Raw genomic sequence first — 17,842 nt, forward strand, 5'->3', positions numbered from 1 at the left:
GGATAGGCAAGTCAAACAAGACAGGTACATAAGCAAAGGGGGAAATGTTCTGCTGCTCTGCAGCTTCTCCCGTGGTGGTAGTTGGGAATAGCAGATGTTGACGTCTGAACCGCTCTGCAGAATTCTCTCGGCAGAATCTCCGATGTGTTGCGAGACCGAGAGAGGGAGAGAGGGAACGAGTCAACAAGGGTGCAGGTTGAACGAGCAGGAGAACAGGGTGAACTAATCTTTGTGTAATTACACACAGTGAGCACAATTCCAAAACAATCCCCAAGTGAATATCTTCGTGTAAATACACACAGTGAGCAAAATTCCAAACACTATCCCAAGTGAATATCTTCGTGTAATACACACAGTTAGTGAAGTCCAAAAACAATCCAAAGTGAATAATATCTTCGGTGTGAGCAACACACAGAGGGAGATGAAAAGTCCCAAAAATATTATCCCAGAGGGAACAAACAAAAAGGGATCGCTGGGTGAGTGACTGTCTGACAAAAAGGTGGTAATCTTCAGTGTAATAGTAACACACGAAAAACGGATTTGATCAAGACAGTCAATAAAAACTCACCCAGACGTAATGCGTAATGGTGCTGGAACAACAGCGGAGCGAGCGCGCGCCACGGGGAAAGGTGTCCAAGAGGAAGGCTTCTTGGAACTATCCTGGAGATAAGCACAGAGAGCAAAAGCAGCAGCAGTAGCAAACGGAGAATGCAACAGAGAAAAATCAAGACGATCCAACAAACTTAGAGTGGAGAAACGGGGTATAAATAATACGGGATTGATTGATTGACAAGCAGTGACAGCTGGGGAATGTGATTGAAAAGCGTGCGGACCTGAGAGAACCAATCAGCGACGTCTCTGACGACGTCACTGGGGAGAAGCGTGTGAATGAGGGAATTGAATTGATAACAGAAAACAAATGAAAACAGAGCGAGGTGGTTAAAGGAACAGAACGAGAGAGAGAGCAAGGACAGAAACCTCACACAAATGGTGTCACCAAAGATGTTCAGGTTTGGAAAATCTGAGGGGAGTGATGGATTTGAGATGCCCCACGTGTGAGAGGGAAGAGGAGGAGGTGGTTGGAGATGGTGGTCTGGTGGTGGGAGGGAGGTGCTGGAGGAGGTGAAGCAATTCTGCTATATGGGAGATGTGATGGACTGTGAGGCGGGAGTGGAACGGGCGGCATTTTCCACACGAGTCGAGGACGCGCATTGCAACAAGCTTTTTCGTGTGACATCACATAAAGACGGAGGTTCAAACGATTTGTTTAAAGGCCAGTTTCTGAATACAGGAGAAAAATGAAGAAAAGGAAGAAAAACATTTTAAATACATTTGAAACACATTCATACATTATAAACATCCATTGTTTGAAAGAGTTGACTCCTGGTTAAATTCCTATTGTTGGATAATTGTAGCAGAAAAGGTTTTATATCATTATTCGGATTTCTGACCTCTCAGCAGACACCATGGCTGCTGTACGCATGTTCTCCTATGAGTCGGTACAAGACCCCCCCTCCCCTACCTGGTGCTGTATGCATGTTCTCCTATGAGTCGGTACAAGGCCCCCCCCTCCCCTACCTGGCGCTGTATGCATGTTCTCCTATGAGTCGGTACAAGGCCCCCCCCTCCCCTACCTGGCTGCTGTATGCATGTTCTCCTATGAGTCGGTACAAGGCCCCCCCCCTCCCCCTCCTGGCTGCTGTATGCATGTTCTCCTATGAGTCGGTACAAGGCCCCCCCCCCCTACCTGGTGCTGTATGCATGTTCTCCTATGAGTCGGTACAAGGCCCCCCCCCTACCTGGTGCTGTATGCATGTTCTCCTATGAGTCGGTACAAGGCCCCCCCCTCCCCTACCTGGCTGCTGTATGCATGTTCTCCTATGAGTCGGTACAAGGCGCCCCCTCCTGGCTGCTGTATGCATGTTCTCCTATGAGTCGGTACAAGGCCCCCCCCTCCCCTACCTGGCGCTGTATGCATGTTCTCCCATGAGTCGGTACAAGGCCCCCCCCTCCCCTACCTGACGCTGTATGCATGTTCTCCTATGAGTCGGTACAAGGCCCCCCCTCCCCTACCTGGCTGCTGTATGCATGTTCTCCCATGAGTCGGTACAAGGCCCCCCCCCCCTCCCCTACCTGGCGCTGTATGCATGTTCTCCCATGAGTCGGTACAAGGCCCCCCCCTCCCCTACCTGACGCTGTATGCATGTTCTCCTATGAGTCGGTACAAGGCCCCCCCCTCCCCTACCTGGCTGCTGTATGCATGTTCTCCTATGAGTCGGTACAAGGCCCCCCCCTCCCCTACCTGGCTGCTGTATGCATGTTCTCCTATGAGTCGGTACAAGGCCCCCCCCCCCCCCTACCTGGCGCTGTATGCATGTTCTCCTATGAGTCGGTACAAGGCCCCCCCCCCCCCCCTCCCCTACCTGGCTGCTGTATGCATGTTCTCCTATGAGTCGGTACAAGGCCCCCCCCTCCCCTACCTGGTGCTGTATGCATGTTCTCCTATGAGTCGGTACAAGGCCCCCCCCTCCCCTACCTGGCTGCTGTATGCATGTTCTCCTATGAGTCGGTACAAGGCCCCCCCTCCCCTACCTGGCTGCTGTATGCATGTTCTCCTATGAGTCGGTACAAGGCCCCCCCCCTCCCCTACCTGGCTGCTGTATGCATGTTCTCCTATGAGTCGGTACAAGGCCCCCCCCCCTCCCCTACCTGGCGCTGTATGCATGTTCTCCTATGAGTCGGTACAAGGCCCCCCCCCCTCCCCTACCTGGCGCTGTATGCATGTTCTCCTATGAGTCGGTACAAGGCCCCCCCCTCCCCTACCTGGTGCTGTATGCATGTTCTCCTATGAGTCGGTACAAGGCCCCCCCCTCCCCTACCTGGCGCTGTATGCATGTTCTCCTATGAGTCGGTACAAGGCCCCCCCTCCCCTACCTGGTGCTGTATGCATGTTCTCCTATGAGTTGGTACAAGGCCCCCCCCCCCCTCCCCTACTGGCTGCTGTATGCATGTTCTCCTATGAGTCGGTACAAGGCCCCCCCCCTCCCCTACCTGGCGCTGTATGCATGTTCTCCTATGAGTCGGTACAAGCCCCCCCCCCCCCCCCTACCTGGCGCTGTATGCATGTTCTCCTATGAGTCGGTACAAGGCCCCCCCCCCCTCCCCTACCTGGTGCTGTATGCATGTTCTCCTATGAGTCGGTACAAGGCCCCCCCCCCTCCCCTACCTGGCGCTGTATGCATGTTCTCCTATGAGTCGGTACAAGGCCCCCCCCTCCCCTACCTGGTGCTGTATGCATGTTCTCCTATGAGTCGGTACAAGGCCCCCCCCTCCCCTACCTGGTGCTGTATGCATGTTCTCCTATGAGTCGGTACAAGGCCCCCCCCTCCCCTAGGTGGCGCTGTATGCATGTTCTCCTATGAGTCGGTACAAGGCCCCCCCCCTCCCCTCCCCTTCCTCCAAGGCGTGCGCCGACAGCCAGTGACGCTCTTTTCACTTGGCAGCGAGGGCTCTCATTGGTGAAGTGTAACGCGTGGGAGGGCACGCTATCTCCACCAAGTCCTGCCCCGCTGAGCAAGCGCCGAGACCTGACCTGTGGGCGTCGCTGTCCACAACGCCAGCTTCCCACCCACCAGCTTCCCCACCCTCTAATACAGCCAATTGTATTAGTGTGAACGGCCAGCCAAGCTGGTGACAACGCTGGGAGCTGGACAGGCGAACCCAGTGTCTCCCAGCGTTGGTGACGAACGCAATCTCCGCTACGCCACCTGACCGCTACTTTTAAAACCACTCTCAAAGAGCACCTACGGGAGACTGCAATTCGAAACTGGCCCCTGTAAATGTCCTAACCCAACCCAATAATACACGAGACCCTCTTCTTGGGACCAAGTAAGGTTTCATCGATAATCCAATGTACAGTTACACCCCCACCCCCCCCAACCACCTCCAATGTACAGTCCCCCCCCCCCACCTCTTCCAATGTAGTTTCTTCGTCAAATGTATATACGCTCTTTTCTTTTTTTTTACTCTTTTTGTATCACAAACAGTACTGTATTTGTAAATCTGATATGTCATACATGTATAGATGTAGCAGTACTGTCTATCTGTATGTCATGTATGTCATATATGTTATGATGAATTGAAAATGGGGGACCCTGATGTAAACAAGACGAAAGTCTTTCTCTGGTCTGCATCCCCTTAACAATTGTGTGTATTCAGCCGTACTGTATTGTACCCATTCTGCAAACTGTTAATAAAGTTTTCAATCAATCAAGCAACACAACACACACTGGGTTTATGGGTCAAACATCATGTTTATTGTCCATAGGGAGAGAGAAGAGTCATATTTCATACCCGTTTTATGACAGAAATAGGCAACAATAAAAGGAACAAAAAAAAGAATAGATATCCAACACTGAAGCCAGAGCAGAGACTCTGCAGTTACCACAGCTCACCACTAGAGGGTAGTAAGTAGCATATGGCCAAATAACATGGAGTAATATTTCACACCCGTTTTATGATAATAATAATAATAATAAGGAGAGAGAAGAGTGTTAGAGGGGGTTGCCTGGCCCGATACCGATATCAACCTAAACTATATATGCATTGCAGGGTCCCCCCCCCCCCTCATTTTGACGTGTTAATTTCACTGGATGCATCAACTGTCATTTTGTATTTGATTTACTTGTATGCATGTCAACTGTCATTTTGTATTTTATTTACTTGTATGCATGTACACACATAACCTTGTTTTTGTTGCAGCCCCCCCCCCCCCCCCCCCCCTTCCCTCAAAAGGCTTCTGCTCTTTGGTCAGGCTGCTTTGTATTTAATAATTTGTTCTTACTTGGCCGCCTGGGTAAATAAAGGTTACATTTAAAAAGAAAATAAAAGTAATTCAAAAGAATCCCCCCCCCCCAATTTTAATGTCAATACAGGCCGATAATAACGAACATCTCTAATACATTCCCTAAATAAAATATAGGCTTCACGAATTTCCCGCCAACCAACACACATTTCAAAACATGAGTGCGCACACCCCTCCCTGACATAGAGCGACACGAGCGAGCGAGCGAGAAAAAGTTATTAAAATGTATTCGTTTCCATCCTGAGCTGCCGGCTGCCGCGAGCGACAGTGAACTGAGCAGCGATGTCGTCACCCCTCAGATATCAGAGTCCCGCCCCTGAACACTTTTTATTGGTCGAGAATCGCAGGCTGCTTTGCCCCAGCGTGCTTCCAGCCCAGGTAACACACACACACAGACACACTCGGACACGCGCTGCGTCATATCAGGACAGTGTCGTGCGCGATTTCGTCTCCAATTCGCTCGCTCTTTCTTTCTCACGTCACAAACACACTCGCGTCTCGCGCACACACAAATTAAACAGTATGAAATATAATAATTGCCCATGACGTTTGGAATGCCCCCCCCATGGCACCGACACTGGGTATGAATTATATTTGAAATTAGATACGATGGTGTCATGTTCTACCATATCTTCATCAATTCCGCTGCTGTTGTGTCTCCATCAACACAGTAAACACTTATCCCTGGATAGAGGTCCTGAGTGAACGTGGTTCTAACTGTATGGAGGAGGGTCACGGTGTCAGAGACAACACTGTAGAAGGACAGAGTACCTGCCTTGTGATCCAGGTACACTCCTATCCTGGAGGACCGAGGGCCTGAGACTGTAGTCTCAACACTATTGTGACTGAACAGGTAGCCTCCTCTGTAGCAGAACAAACACCAGGACTTGTTATTGTGTCCAAAGCCTGACTCAACACCTGTTCTTTTGATGTCTTTGTAACAGACTGCTGTCTCAACACAGTCGCCGCTCCACTCTACTTCCCAGTAACAGCGTGCAGACTGACCCTCTCTGCACAACACCTGACAACAGTCAGTGAATCTCTCAGGATGGTCAGTGTAGTCCTGGTAGTTTCCTGTCGTCACCGTCCTGTTCTCCTCTGACAGAGACAGCCAGTCGCTCACTGTGTTTGGGTCCAGGGAGAGGGGACAGGCGTCTGGGAGAAAAATACAGGACATCAAATCAGAGCAAATTAACCCTTTCACCGCCGCACTACCAAACGGTTAACCCTTTCACTGCGACAATACACAGAAGGTTAACCCTTTCACTGCCACACAACAGCCGGTTAACCCTTTCACTGTTACGCTACAGAAGGTTAACCCTTTACTATCACACTACCAAACTGTTAACCCCCTCACTGCGACAATACACCGAAGGTTAACCCTTTCACTGCCACACAACAGAAGATATTGTATATTTATAATTCTGTATGGGTTTGATATTGTGTATTTATATATCGATTATATCACTACTCCTACAAAAGGTTTTGATTTGATTTGATTTTTATTTGTCTCGAACATAGAAACATAAAACAAGTTTAAAAAACAAAAAGGTAAATAGTCAAAGACTATTTCCATACAATAAGTGTTCGAGAAGGAACAGGGGGAAGTAAAACAACTTATCGAGCCCTGCCCCTTCCTTACAATATTTGACATTATAATTTAATAAAAATAAAAATAATATAACAAATAATACAAAATAAAATAAAAGTACAGTTTTTTATATATCCAAATGAAAAAAAATAATAGGGTCACATTACTGCTCAAGCTCCTCTCTCTTATTTGTGTCCATAAGTGCTTGTTTATAGCTACCTTTAAAGGGGAACTATTTTACTATTTCTTTCACAATTTTGGGCACTTTTACACAATTCCTGTGAGTTTATGGAACACCTCTGTAATTTCTTTATTTTTTTTAATTCATTGTTTTGTATTTCTAATCAAGTCCTCAAAAACAGCATTTTTCTTAAGCCGTTTTGAGCCTCAGGGCTCCAACCACTGTGTGGAGAGTGAGAGTCTCAGCAGCTGAGTCTCTCTGAACTGTGTGGAGAGTGAGAGTCTCAGCAGCTGAGTCTCTCTGAACTGTGTGGAGAGTGAGAGTCTCAGCTGAGTCTCTCTGAACTGTGTGGAGAGTGAGAGTCTCAGCAGCTGAGTCTCTCTGAACTGTGTGGAGAGTGTGAGTCTCAGCTGAGTCTCTGAACTGTGTGGAGAGTGAGAGTCTCAGCTGAGTCTCTCTGAACTGTGTGGAGAGTGAGAGTCTCAGCAGAGTCTCTCTGAACTGTGTGGAGAGTGAGAGTCTCAGCAGAGTCTCTCTGAACTGTGTGGAGAGTGAGAGTCTCAGCTGAGTCTCTCTGAACTGTGTGGAGAGTGAGAGTCTCAGCAGAGTCTCTCTGAACTGTGTGGAGAGTAAGAGTCTCAGCTGAGTCTCTCTGAACTGTGTGGAGAGTGAGAGTCTCAGCAGAGTCTCTCTGAACTGTGTGGAGAGTGTGAGTCTCAGCAGAGTCTCTCTGAACTGTGTGGAGAGTGAGAGTCTCAGCTGAGTCTCTCTGAACTGTGTGGAGAGTGTGAGTCTCAGCAGAGTCTCTCTGAACTGTGTGGAGAGTGAGAGTCTCAGCTGAGTCTCTCTGAACTGTGTAGAGAGTGAGAGTCTCAGCTGAGTCTCTGAACTGTGTGGAGAGTGAGAGTCTCAGCTGAGTCTCTCTGAACTGTGTGGAGAGTGTGAGTCTCAGCTGAGTCTCTGAACTGTGTGGAGAGTGAGAGTCTCAGCTGAGTCTCTCTGAACTGTGTGGAGAGTGAGCATCTCAGAAGAGTCTCTGAACTGTGTGGAGAGTGAGAGTCTCAGCAGCTGAGTCTCTCTGAACTGTGTGGAGAGTGAGAGTCTCAGCAGCTGAGTCTCTGAACTGTGTGGAGAGTGAGAGTCTCAGCAGAGTCTCTCTGAACTGTGTGGAGAGTGAGAGTCCCAGCAGAGTCTCTCTGAACTGTGTGGAGAGTGAGAGTCTCAGCAGAGTCTCTCTGAACTGTGTGGAGAGTGTGAGTCTCAGCTGAGTCTCTGAACTGTGTGGAGAGTGAGAGTCTCAGCAGAGTCTCTCTGAACTGTGTGGAGAGTGAGAGTCTCAGCTGAGTCTCTGAACTGTGTGGAGAGTGAGAGTATCAGCAGAGTCTCTCTGAACTGTGTGGAGAGTGAGAGTCTCAGCAGAGTCTCTGAACTGTGTGGAGAGTGAGAGTCTCAGCAGCTGAGTCTCTCTGAACTGTGTGGAGTGTGAGAGTCTCAGCAGAGTCTCTCTGAACTGTATGGAGAGTGAGAGTCTCAGCAGCTGAGTCTCTCTGAACTGTGTGGAGAGTGAGAGTCTCAGCTGAGTCTCTCTGAACTGTGTGGAGAGTGTGAGTCTCAGCAGAGTCTCTCTGAAGTGTGTGGAGAGTGAGAGTCTCAGCTGAGTCTCTCTGAACTGTGTGGAGAGTGAGAGTCTCAGCAGAGTCTCTCTGAACTGTGTGGAGAGTGAGAGTCTCAGCAGAGTCTCTCTGAACTGTGTGGAGAGTGAGAGTCTCAGCAGCTGAGTCTCTCTGAACTGTGTGGAGAGTGAGAGTCTCAGCAGCTGAGTCTCTCTGAACTGTGTGGAGAGTGAGAGTCTCAGCAGCTGAGTCTCTCTGAACTGTGTGGAGAGTGAGAGTATCAGCAGCTGAGTCTCTCTGAACTGTGTGGAGAGTGAGAGTCTCAGCAGCTGAGTCTCTCTGAACTGTGTGGAGAGTGAGAGTCTCAGCAGCTGAGTCTCTCTGAACTGTGTGGAGAGTGAGAGTCTCAGCAGAGTCTCAGCAGCTGAGTCTCTCTGACATCACAAATCAGCACATGTTCAGATGACTCAGTTCAGTGAGGGTGAATATTGTGAGGAGAATTGGAAGAATGCGCCAATATGAGAATTAGAGACATAGATCATATTAATATAAGTCCACATAGCTAGGAAACAATGCTAAACACTGAAAAAGGCCATTTATAAGATAGTTCCCCTTTAAATGTATTGATATTTTTGCTTAATTTTATATTCGCATCCAGACCATTCCAGAGTGATACCCCACAAACTGCAATGCACATACTTTTAAGAGTTGTACGTACCGTAGGTTGCTTTAAAGCTAATGTCCCTCTAAAATTATAAACACTCTCTAGCCGTGAACATTTTTTGAATGTTGCTTGGTAATTTGTTTTTTATTGCCAGAAACATAATTTGTGCAGATTTGAATTTTATTAAGTCCATGAATTTTAATGTTTGACTGCTTACAAACAGACTATTTGTGTGATCTAAATATCTACCGTGATGTACTATCCGTATGGCTCTTTTTTGCGGTGTGCATATCTTTTGTAAGTTGCTTTTATAAGTATTTCCCCAGATTTCAACACAATATGATAGATATGGTACAATGAGTGTGCAATATAATGTATATAGAGTTTTCTGATTCAGGATATATCTAGTCTTGCCCAGTATACCAATACTTCTCGCTAACTTTGAACACAAATATTTTATATGGGGTTTCCAGCAGAGTTTATGGTCTATTAAGACCCCTAGAAACTTGTTTGTATCTCCTCTCTCAATTTTCACTGGCTTTTTTTTTTTTTATGTGGTTATCTTTTCTTAGCACACCCATTTGTGTCAGGCTAGAACATTCTGCAGGCGTTGGATAGAACACTGCAGGCGATGGATAGAACACTGCAGGCGTTGGATAGAACATTCTGCAGGCGTTGGATAGAACACTGCAGGCGTTGGATAGAACATTCTGCAGGCGTTGGATAGAACATTCTGCAGGCGTTGGATAGAACACTGCAGGCGTTGGATAGAACACTGCAGGCGTTGGATAGAACATTCTGCAGGCGTTGGATAGAACACTAGATGTGTTGGATAGAACACTGCATGCGTTGTAGGGCTGTACCGAATGCTTCGAAGCTTCGATCATAATGTTGACATTCGAATTCTAAATCAACATTCGAATTTTTTATAATTTATTTTTTTAATCTTTTTTTTTTGTGTCTATTCAATCTGTTTAAACCAATGGGCGTTTTCTTCACAGTTGCAGTTAAAGATTAGGCTACACTAATATTATACTATAAGACGTCACCATCACTTTCATACCAACCGTGCCCTTATTGGATTATTTATGTTGACGAAACTGAGTTATATTCATTAAAGAAAGTTTATTTAATAAAAGAAAAAGACTCATTTAATCAGATTAATCACTTTATTCAAATTGAGAATTTAGTTATTTTTTTATTTTATTATTAAGTAATTTTCTTTTTTATAGACATTCGAAGCTTCGTTCGAATACCGTAATTTTCACACTATAAGCCGCATCTGAGTATAAGCCGCAGCAGCTAAATTGAATGATGTGTACATATATAAGCCACACTGGACTATAAGCCGCAGGTGTTTTAATGTTTAATTACCATATGTAAGGGTTCGTGCACAGAAAGGATTGTCGGGAAAGAGATGGCTGTTTGAGGAATCTCCCATTTGTTCAAGCTGATGCGGTCAGGCAAACGCCTGCGAACACCAGCAACTAGGACTAGACTTCTCGTTTGTAGTCTTCCCACCAGCATTGGGACACAATACTGTCAGACAAATAACAAGAATTACCGGTAACTCATTTACAATTATTACTACTTAGTGCAGGTGTGTTGGCACTGAGAGTGGAGCCTGTAACCGTGCAGTGGAAGAGCACCATTAGTGAGGGGTGTTGGCACTGAGAGTGGAGCCTGTAACCGTACAGTGGAAGAGCACCATTAGTGAGGTGTGTTGGCACTGAGAGTGGAGCCTGTAACCGTGCAGTGGAAGAGCACCATTAGTGAGGTGTGTTGGCACTGAGAGTGGAGCCTGTAACCATGCAGTGGAAGAGCACCATTAGTGAGGTGTGTTGGCACTGAGAGGGGAGCCTGTAACCGTGCAGTGGAAGAGCACCATTAGTGAGGTGTGTTGGCACTGAGAGTGGAGCCTGTAACCGTGCAGTGGAAGAGCACCATTAGTGAGGTGTGTTGGCACTGAGAGTGGAGCCGGTAACCGTGCAGTGGAAGAGCACCATTAGTGAGGTGTGTTGGCACTGAGAGTGGAGCCGGTAACCGTGCAGTGGAAGAGCACCATTAGTGAGGTGTGTTGGCACTGAGAGTGGAGCCGGTAACCGTGCCGTGGAAGAGCACCATTAGTGAGGTGTGTTGGCACTGAGAGTGGAGCCTGTAACCGTGCAGTGGAAGAGCACCATTAGTGCAATACTGTCGGACAAATAACAAGAATTAACTCATTTACAAATTGTATTAAGTTTAGCAAATAAGGGAACAGATAAATAACATTTCAATGCAGTCAAAAAAGCAATATTTCAATTTTTACATTTTCGGGTTTGGTCACGTGAGTCACATATAAGCCGCACCGTTATATAAGCCGCAGGGTCGAAATATGGGGGGGGGGAAGCCGCGGCTTATAGTCCGAAAATTACGGTACTTCAATCGAAGCTTCGAATGTTAAAAAATGACATTCGGTACAGCCCTAATGCGTTGGATAGAACATTCTGCAGGCGTTGGATAGAACACTGCAGGCGTTGGATAGAACACTGCAGGCGTTGGATAGAACACTGCAGGCGTTGGATAGAACACTGCAGGCGTTGGATAGAACACTGCAGGCGTTGGATAGAACATTCTGCAGGCGTTGGATAGAACACTGCAGGCGTTGGATAGAATATTATAGACGTATATTTACCCGTCAGTAGTGTGATAGTAAAGGGTTAACCTTCTGTAATGTGGCAGTGAATGGGTTAAACACACAACCTCTATTATGTCAGAGTCTGTCCGTCAGCCGACACACGACAACACAAGTGATGGAAAGAGGTCATGGTGGAACTCACTTTTTAGGAGGTCCTCTCTCGTCATGGACTCTGGTGGAAGTAGACCAGCCACTGGAGAAACTAGAGACACGAAATATCAGTCACAGCATATTATGAATGAATGATTTGATTTCTGTCTTCTTTTACAAAGCATATAGAACATTTAAAAAACAAAAGTAAAAATGACCGAAAAGGTGTAGGCTGAAGGCGAGGCTTATAATTGCCTATCCCCTTTTTACATTACATTATTTACACACTGAAGAGTTTATCGCTGACACCCCCACCCTCATCCACCTCCACTGGCTTCCAGTCAGGTTCCGCATCACCTTCAAACTCCTGCTCCTCACCTACAAATCCCTCCATGCCCTCGCCCCCCGATACCTGTCTGATCTCCTCCACCAGTACACTCCATCCCGGAACCTACCATCCTCTGATCTAGGTCTCCTCTCCATCCCTCGCACCAGGTTACGGACTTTTGGGGACAGAGCCTTCAGCGTGGCGTCTGTTACAGGCTGATGAGCATCAAGGACAAGTCAAGACTGGCACCTAGAACACCCCTTCAGAAGAGCTTCATCAAACTGAAACTTTACAACAGTGAGTGGATGAGCTCGTTGGGGGTGTACAGCACACAATGCGTCATTAGGGGTAAGACGCACAGACTGGACTTTGAAGTCGTACATACTGGCCAGAGGCCCTTGCTTTCGGGGGAGACATGTGAGAGGCTTGGTCTGATACGCTTCACCATTCCTGAGGAGCTGAATAAAGTGGAGCACTGCAGGAAGGTGTCACTGACCAAAGAGTGGCTCGTCAGCACCTACCATGATGTGTTCACCAGCCCTGTTGAGTCTCTGCCCGGTGATATTCACTTTGAGCTGGACAGCACGGTGGCGCCGGTGCAGTGTGCTCCCAGGAACGTTCCAGTGGCCCTGAAGGCAGCTGTTAAAGCACAGCTGGATAAATATGAAGAAGATGGGCACTTGACCACAGTCACTCGACCCACGGACTGGATTAGCAATCTGGTCATAGTGAAAAGGCCAGACAAATTGAGACTGTGTATAGACCCAAAGCCCCTTAACCGAGCTCTGAAACGGTCCCATTACCTGATGCCCACTTTGGATGACGTGCTGTATAAGCTGCCAAAGGCACGTATATTCACGCTGGTGGATGCACGGGATGCATTTTTACAGTGCCGTTTGGACGAAGAGAGCAGCCTGATGACAACGTTCTGGACACCGTGGGGTAGGAAACGTTGGCTAAAACTCCCTTTCGGTGTGTCAGTGGCTCCAGAGCTGTACCAAAGAAAGCAGCATGAGCTGCTGGCTGGCTTGACGGGGATTGAGCCCATAGCTGATGATATCCTCATAGTGGGCTGTGGGGACACAGAGGATGAGGCCAACCACGACCATGACACGAACCTCGTCGCTCTGATGGACAGATGCAGAGAGGTAAAGCTGAGACTGGGCCTGAAAAAGCTGCAGTTTCGACTGAAGGAGGTCCGCTTCCACGGCCACATACTGTCCGCAGAGGGCCTCAAGGTTGACCCTGACAAGGTCAGGGCGGTTCTGGACATGCCAAACCCCACAGACGCAAAAGGGGTCCAGCGATGTGTTGGGTTTGTGAACTACCTGTCGAGATTCATGCCACGCTTGTCAGCGGTATGTGAGCCTCTGAGGAGACTGCTCGACAAAGATGTGATGTGGCACTGGCTGCCCAAACATGAGGCTGCCATGAAGGAAATCAAGGCTCTGATCATGGCGGTGCCAGTCCTAAGGTACTATGACGTCCACAAGCCGGTCACCGTACAGAGCGACTCCAGTCAGACGGGTCTGGGCTGCTGCTTGCTTCAGGGGGGACAGCCTGTCGCATTTGCCTCTCGTGCATTGACCCAAACGGAGCAAAATTATGCACAAATAGAAAAGGAGTGTCTAAGCATCGTATTCGCCTGTCAACGCTTCCACTACTACCTATATGGGAGGGGTGATGTGACTGCAGAGACCGACCACCGCCCGTTGGTGTCCATCTTCACTAAGCCTCTCCTCAGTGCGCCAAAGCGCTTTCAGAGCATGCTCCTCACACTGCAGAACTACTCCCTGGCGGTGGTGTACAAGCCAGGCCCCGAAATGTACATAAGTGACACACTCAGCAGAGCCACCACCCCACCACAGAGAACAGATACACTGTACAGACGGGAAATGGTCTGCAGCATGCGGCAGGAGCAGTGGGACACGGCCGCCATTCGGCAGGCGGACTATCTGAACGTCAGCAGCCAACGTCTGGCACAGATTCGAACACACACTGAGGAGGATGTGTGTCTGCAAACACTCAAGTCAGTCGTGCTGAAGGGATGGCCAGACCACAGAGAGGAGACCCCTTTAGCCGTCCGGGACTATTGGGCCATCAGGGACGAGATAAGTGCACAGGATGGCGTGCTCTACAGGAGTCAGCGCATCATAATTCCGAAAGCTATGCGTCCGGAAATGCTGAGACGGATCCACTACAACCATGTGGGGGCCGAGGCGTGCTACAGACAGGCTCGTGATACACTGTACTGGCCCGGTATGCAAGGGGAAGTCAAAGATTACGTACAGCAGTGCTCCGTGTGCAATGAGTATGCACACGAACAACAGAAAGAGACTATGATGTCACACCCGCTCCCCACACGGCCCTGGCAGCTGGTAAGCATGGACCTGTACAGCTATGCAGCACAGAACTTTCTTCTCGTGGTGGACCACTATTCAGACTTCTGGGAGGTCGACTTGCTCCCTGACCTGTCAGCGGACACCACGATCCGACGATGCAAGGCACAGTTTGCTCGCCACGGGGTCCCAGACAGGGCCATTTCTGATGGTGGGGGCCAGTTTGCCGGTGGGGAGTTCCGGGCGTTTGCGAGGGAGTGGGGCTTTGAGCACGTTATGTCCTCACCGAGGCACCCGAAGGCTAACGGCAAAGCGGAGTCGGCGTAAAGATTGTGAAGAGCCTGTGCAGAAAGGCAGACCGGGCCAGAGAGGACCCCTGGAAGGCCATTTTACATTGGAGAAACACACCCACTGAGGGTATGCAGTGCAGCCCTGCACAGCGGCTTATGTCGCGGAGACTGAGAACCCTTCTCCCTGTGGCCGACCAGCTGCTGGTACCTCAGGTCGTCACAGGGGTCCCGGACAAGCTGAGAGTGAAACATCAGGCAGCGAAGTTGATGTATGACCGATCTGCGAAGGATCTGCCGGAGCTGAACGTCGGCCGGCCCATACGGATGAAGCCACTCCCGGGTGACAGGACGGGCCGATGGAGAAGAGGCGTGTGCCTGCAGCAGTTGGGACTCCGGTCCTATCTGGTCGACGTGGAGGGAACTGCGTATCGCCGCAACAGGGTTGATCTCCGACCAGCAGAAGCGGCCCCTCCCCAGCCGTCAGTTCACCCAGAATTGGCCCCAGAACAGCCTGCGAGTGGGGGAAGCACCGAAGAGGTCGTCAGCGGTCCTGAGGAGTCTCCAAAGTCATCAGCCCCGAGGTCGACGCCGTCTTCCCCGCAGACTGGTAACACACCAGGCCGTGAGTTACAGGCCCGGGCCTTCTCCCGGAGCGGGAGGCCGTTACGGCCTCCGAACAGACTTAACCTCTAGGTCGCACACAAACTGAGACTGTCTCACACGCACACATGCACACACACACACACACACACACACACACACACACACACACACACACACACACACACATAGTCACGCTCGCACCCCAGCACACAAGGACTGTGCACATGCGTATGGACTGTAAGATATAAAAAAAAAAAAGGGAATGGGAATGTGGGAAAATTGTGATTCTGTGTTTAATTGTGGTTGTTATTGATGAGGTGTTTTGATACTACTTAGGTCTGCACGGATTGATGTTGTTACTTACTAAAGGAAGGGAGATGTTACAGGCTGGGCTACAGCTCCGCCTTGTGGGCGTGCTGGGCCGGTGCCTGTATGATATTGTATATGACGTGTCTCACTTCCTGGGGAAGGTGTGGTTTGTTTACTTGTTGCTTGGCAATACACGGCATTAAGAACCAGCACGACTCGACTCTTTTATTGTACAGCTACACTTACAAACAGCGTCCCCTACCCTCTGGAACTCTCCCCCCCCCCCGAAATCCGCAACGCCCCAACCCTGGACACCTTCAAATCCGCTCTAAAAACACACCTCTTCACCAAGGCTTTCCCCATCAGTTAGTTTAGATTAGGTCCTGTAACGGCCAAAATGGACTTAATGTGCAATGGATTTATGTGACCAGGGGGTGGCGCTTCTTTTATATAAGCGTCAGGTACACCTATAGGGGGAGGAGTTTTGACCCGGAAAAGGCAATGGTTTTTGACCGCACGTACGACGCAGGTCTCAGGTCGAAATGTTTGTATCCAATTAGGTATCATATTCATTATCATTTAATCAGTTTAAGGAACAAAAAACAAGGATATTCTGTTTGCACGGTGAAGCAAATAAATATCATTTTCCAAGAAAGCTGCCTGCATTGTGTCATTGCATTGGGACAAGGACTGTTTGGTATGAGACCAGGAATATAACGGCGCGTCAGCCAGTCTAACTGGGGATCAAGATTTCTCAGTAGCTCCGTATAAGACGGGAGCTCCTTTAATATTAGTCAAAAACCGCGCACCAGTTGGACTCTTGCTTGGAGACTGGGGAAGATTCGATGCGTTAGGGGACGTCGGAGAATCTCCACCGGAGGAAGGCAAGGAGCTGCTGCTGTTGTTGTGTGGAGGAAGAGGATCCGCCTGCAGCCGTTCGTGGAGGAGGAAGACACCGGTGCTGACCCGAAGTTTGGCTGAGGAACAGTACTGGACCGCGAGTACTGATCCGTGAGGCGACATCATGGTACCCAACGCAAGGAGGTATGTGAATAGCGCTATATAAATACATGGCCATGTAAAATTGTGTGCACACATAACTTGGGGTTGAGCGTAAATCCATGGTTGCTGAAGAGGAATAACACTTGACTACGCTGACCTTTTTTGTAGTGACTATGTTGCGCGACTCGTCACCAGCCGTCTCGTTTTAATTCAGACAATCTAATAACATGGCGACGCGCAAAACGGCATCAAACGTTTCCATGGAGACCACAGCGCGCTCCGCTGTTAGCGGTGACGTCACTGGGAAACGTGTCGTTAAAATGACTGCCAACTGCCAAGGCTGTTGCAGAACATTGTGGCAAATTGGATGCCAGCAGAAAACGTAAATTTAACATGGCAGCCAAGATAAAAGATTCGATTCTTGGTTTCATGTTAAATAATGAGAAGGAAAAAGTAGAGAATGCTCTTACAGATTTGAATCAGGTGTGTTATGAGGCGAAATGCATACATGACAATCTTCTGTTGGGTTATACGTTACATGATGAAAAAGAAGAACAAGACACCTGGTTTAAAGCAAAAATGTTGTCAATCAATGAGTGTATTTCAAATGCAAAACTGTGGGTTTCAAATATTGAAGGTATAACGAATGTACATGATGAATATGATGGTAAAACAACTGAAGGTGATTTGCATTTAATGGATGATGGTATTGCTCCAAATGACAGTGTGTCAAACATTGTGAGCAAATATTCAAAAACAAGTAGCAGGTCATCTGCCAGGATCTTAGCTGAAGCCGATAGAGCTGCACTTCTCGCTCGTGCTGATTCTCTAAAAGAAAAACATGCTTTGGAGGAGCAGGAGCATCAGTTGAAGGAGCAGGAGCATCAGTTGAAGGAGCAGGAACTAAAGTTGAAGGAGCAGGAGCATCAGTTGAAGGAGCAGGAACTAAAGTTGAAAAGAAAAAAGGAACAACTAGAGGTGGACACTGAATTGGCTGCAAGCACTGCAAGGTTGGCCGTGTTGCACTCCTCTGAAAGTAAGCGTTCATCTCGTGCACCTTCAAATGCAATGAATTCCTATTTTGAAAGGGAACACCACAAGCTAAATCCTGTTGCAAGGGAATACCAACCTGGGACATTAACACAACGAAGTAAATTGACACAATTGTCAATACCACCAAACAAGCCTGTGGATGTGAGACCAAAGGAACGTGGTCAATGGCATAGCACTGCTGCTAACCGCCAATATAATCACAACCACAAGGAACAGGAAAGCAGAATGGGAACAACTG

At 48.4% G+C, this 17,842-nt stretch overlaps 1 protein-coding gene across 3 annotated transcripts in view; it reads right to left on the reverse strand.

The window, feature by feature from the left end:
• Positions 1-1,142: 1,142 nt before the first annotated feature.
• The window catches only part of LOC311243818 (stonustoxin subunit alpha-like), a 59,553-nt gene continuing 42,853 nt past the window's right edge, over positions 1,143-17,842 (reverse strand). For 2 of the 3 annotated variants that reach the window (XM_084333183.1, XM_084333181.1), the window contains 2 exons: positions 11,733-11,792; positions 4,765-6,019 (listed from right to left, as the gene is read on the reverse strand). In XM_084333183.1, the coding sequence (XP_084189309.1) occupies positions 5,487-6,019; positions 11,733-11,792 (593 nt within the window). In that variant the 3' untranslated portion in view covers positions 4,765-5,486. Of the gene's footprint in view, positions 1,282-4,764; positions 6,020-11,732; positions 11,793-17,842 lie in introns of those variants that run through there. The other variant, XM_084333182.1, reaches the window with a different exon arrangement.

Source organism: Notolepis coatsorum (genome assembly GCF_963971535.1).
Source record: "Notolepis coatsorum genome assembly, chromosome: 1".
Taxonomy (NCBI): Eukaryota; Metazoa; Chordata; class Actinopteri; order Aulopiformes; family Paralepididae; genus Notolepis; species Notolepis coatsorum.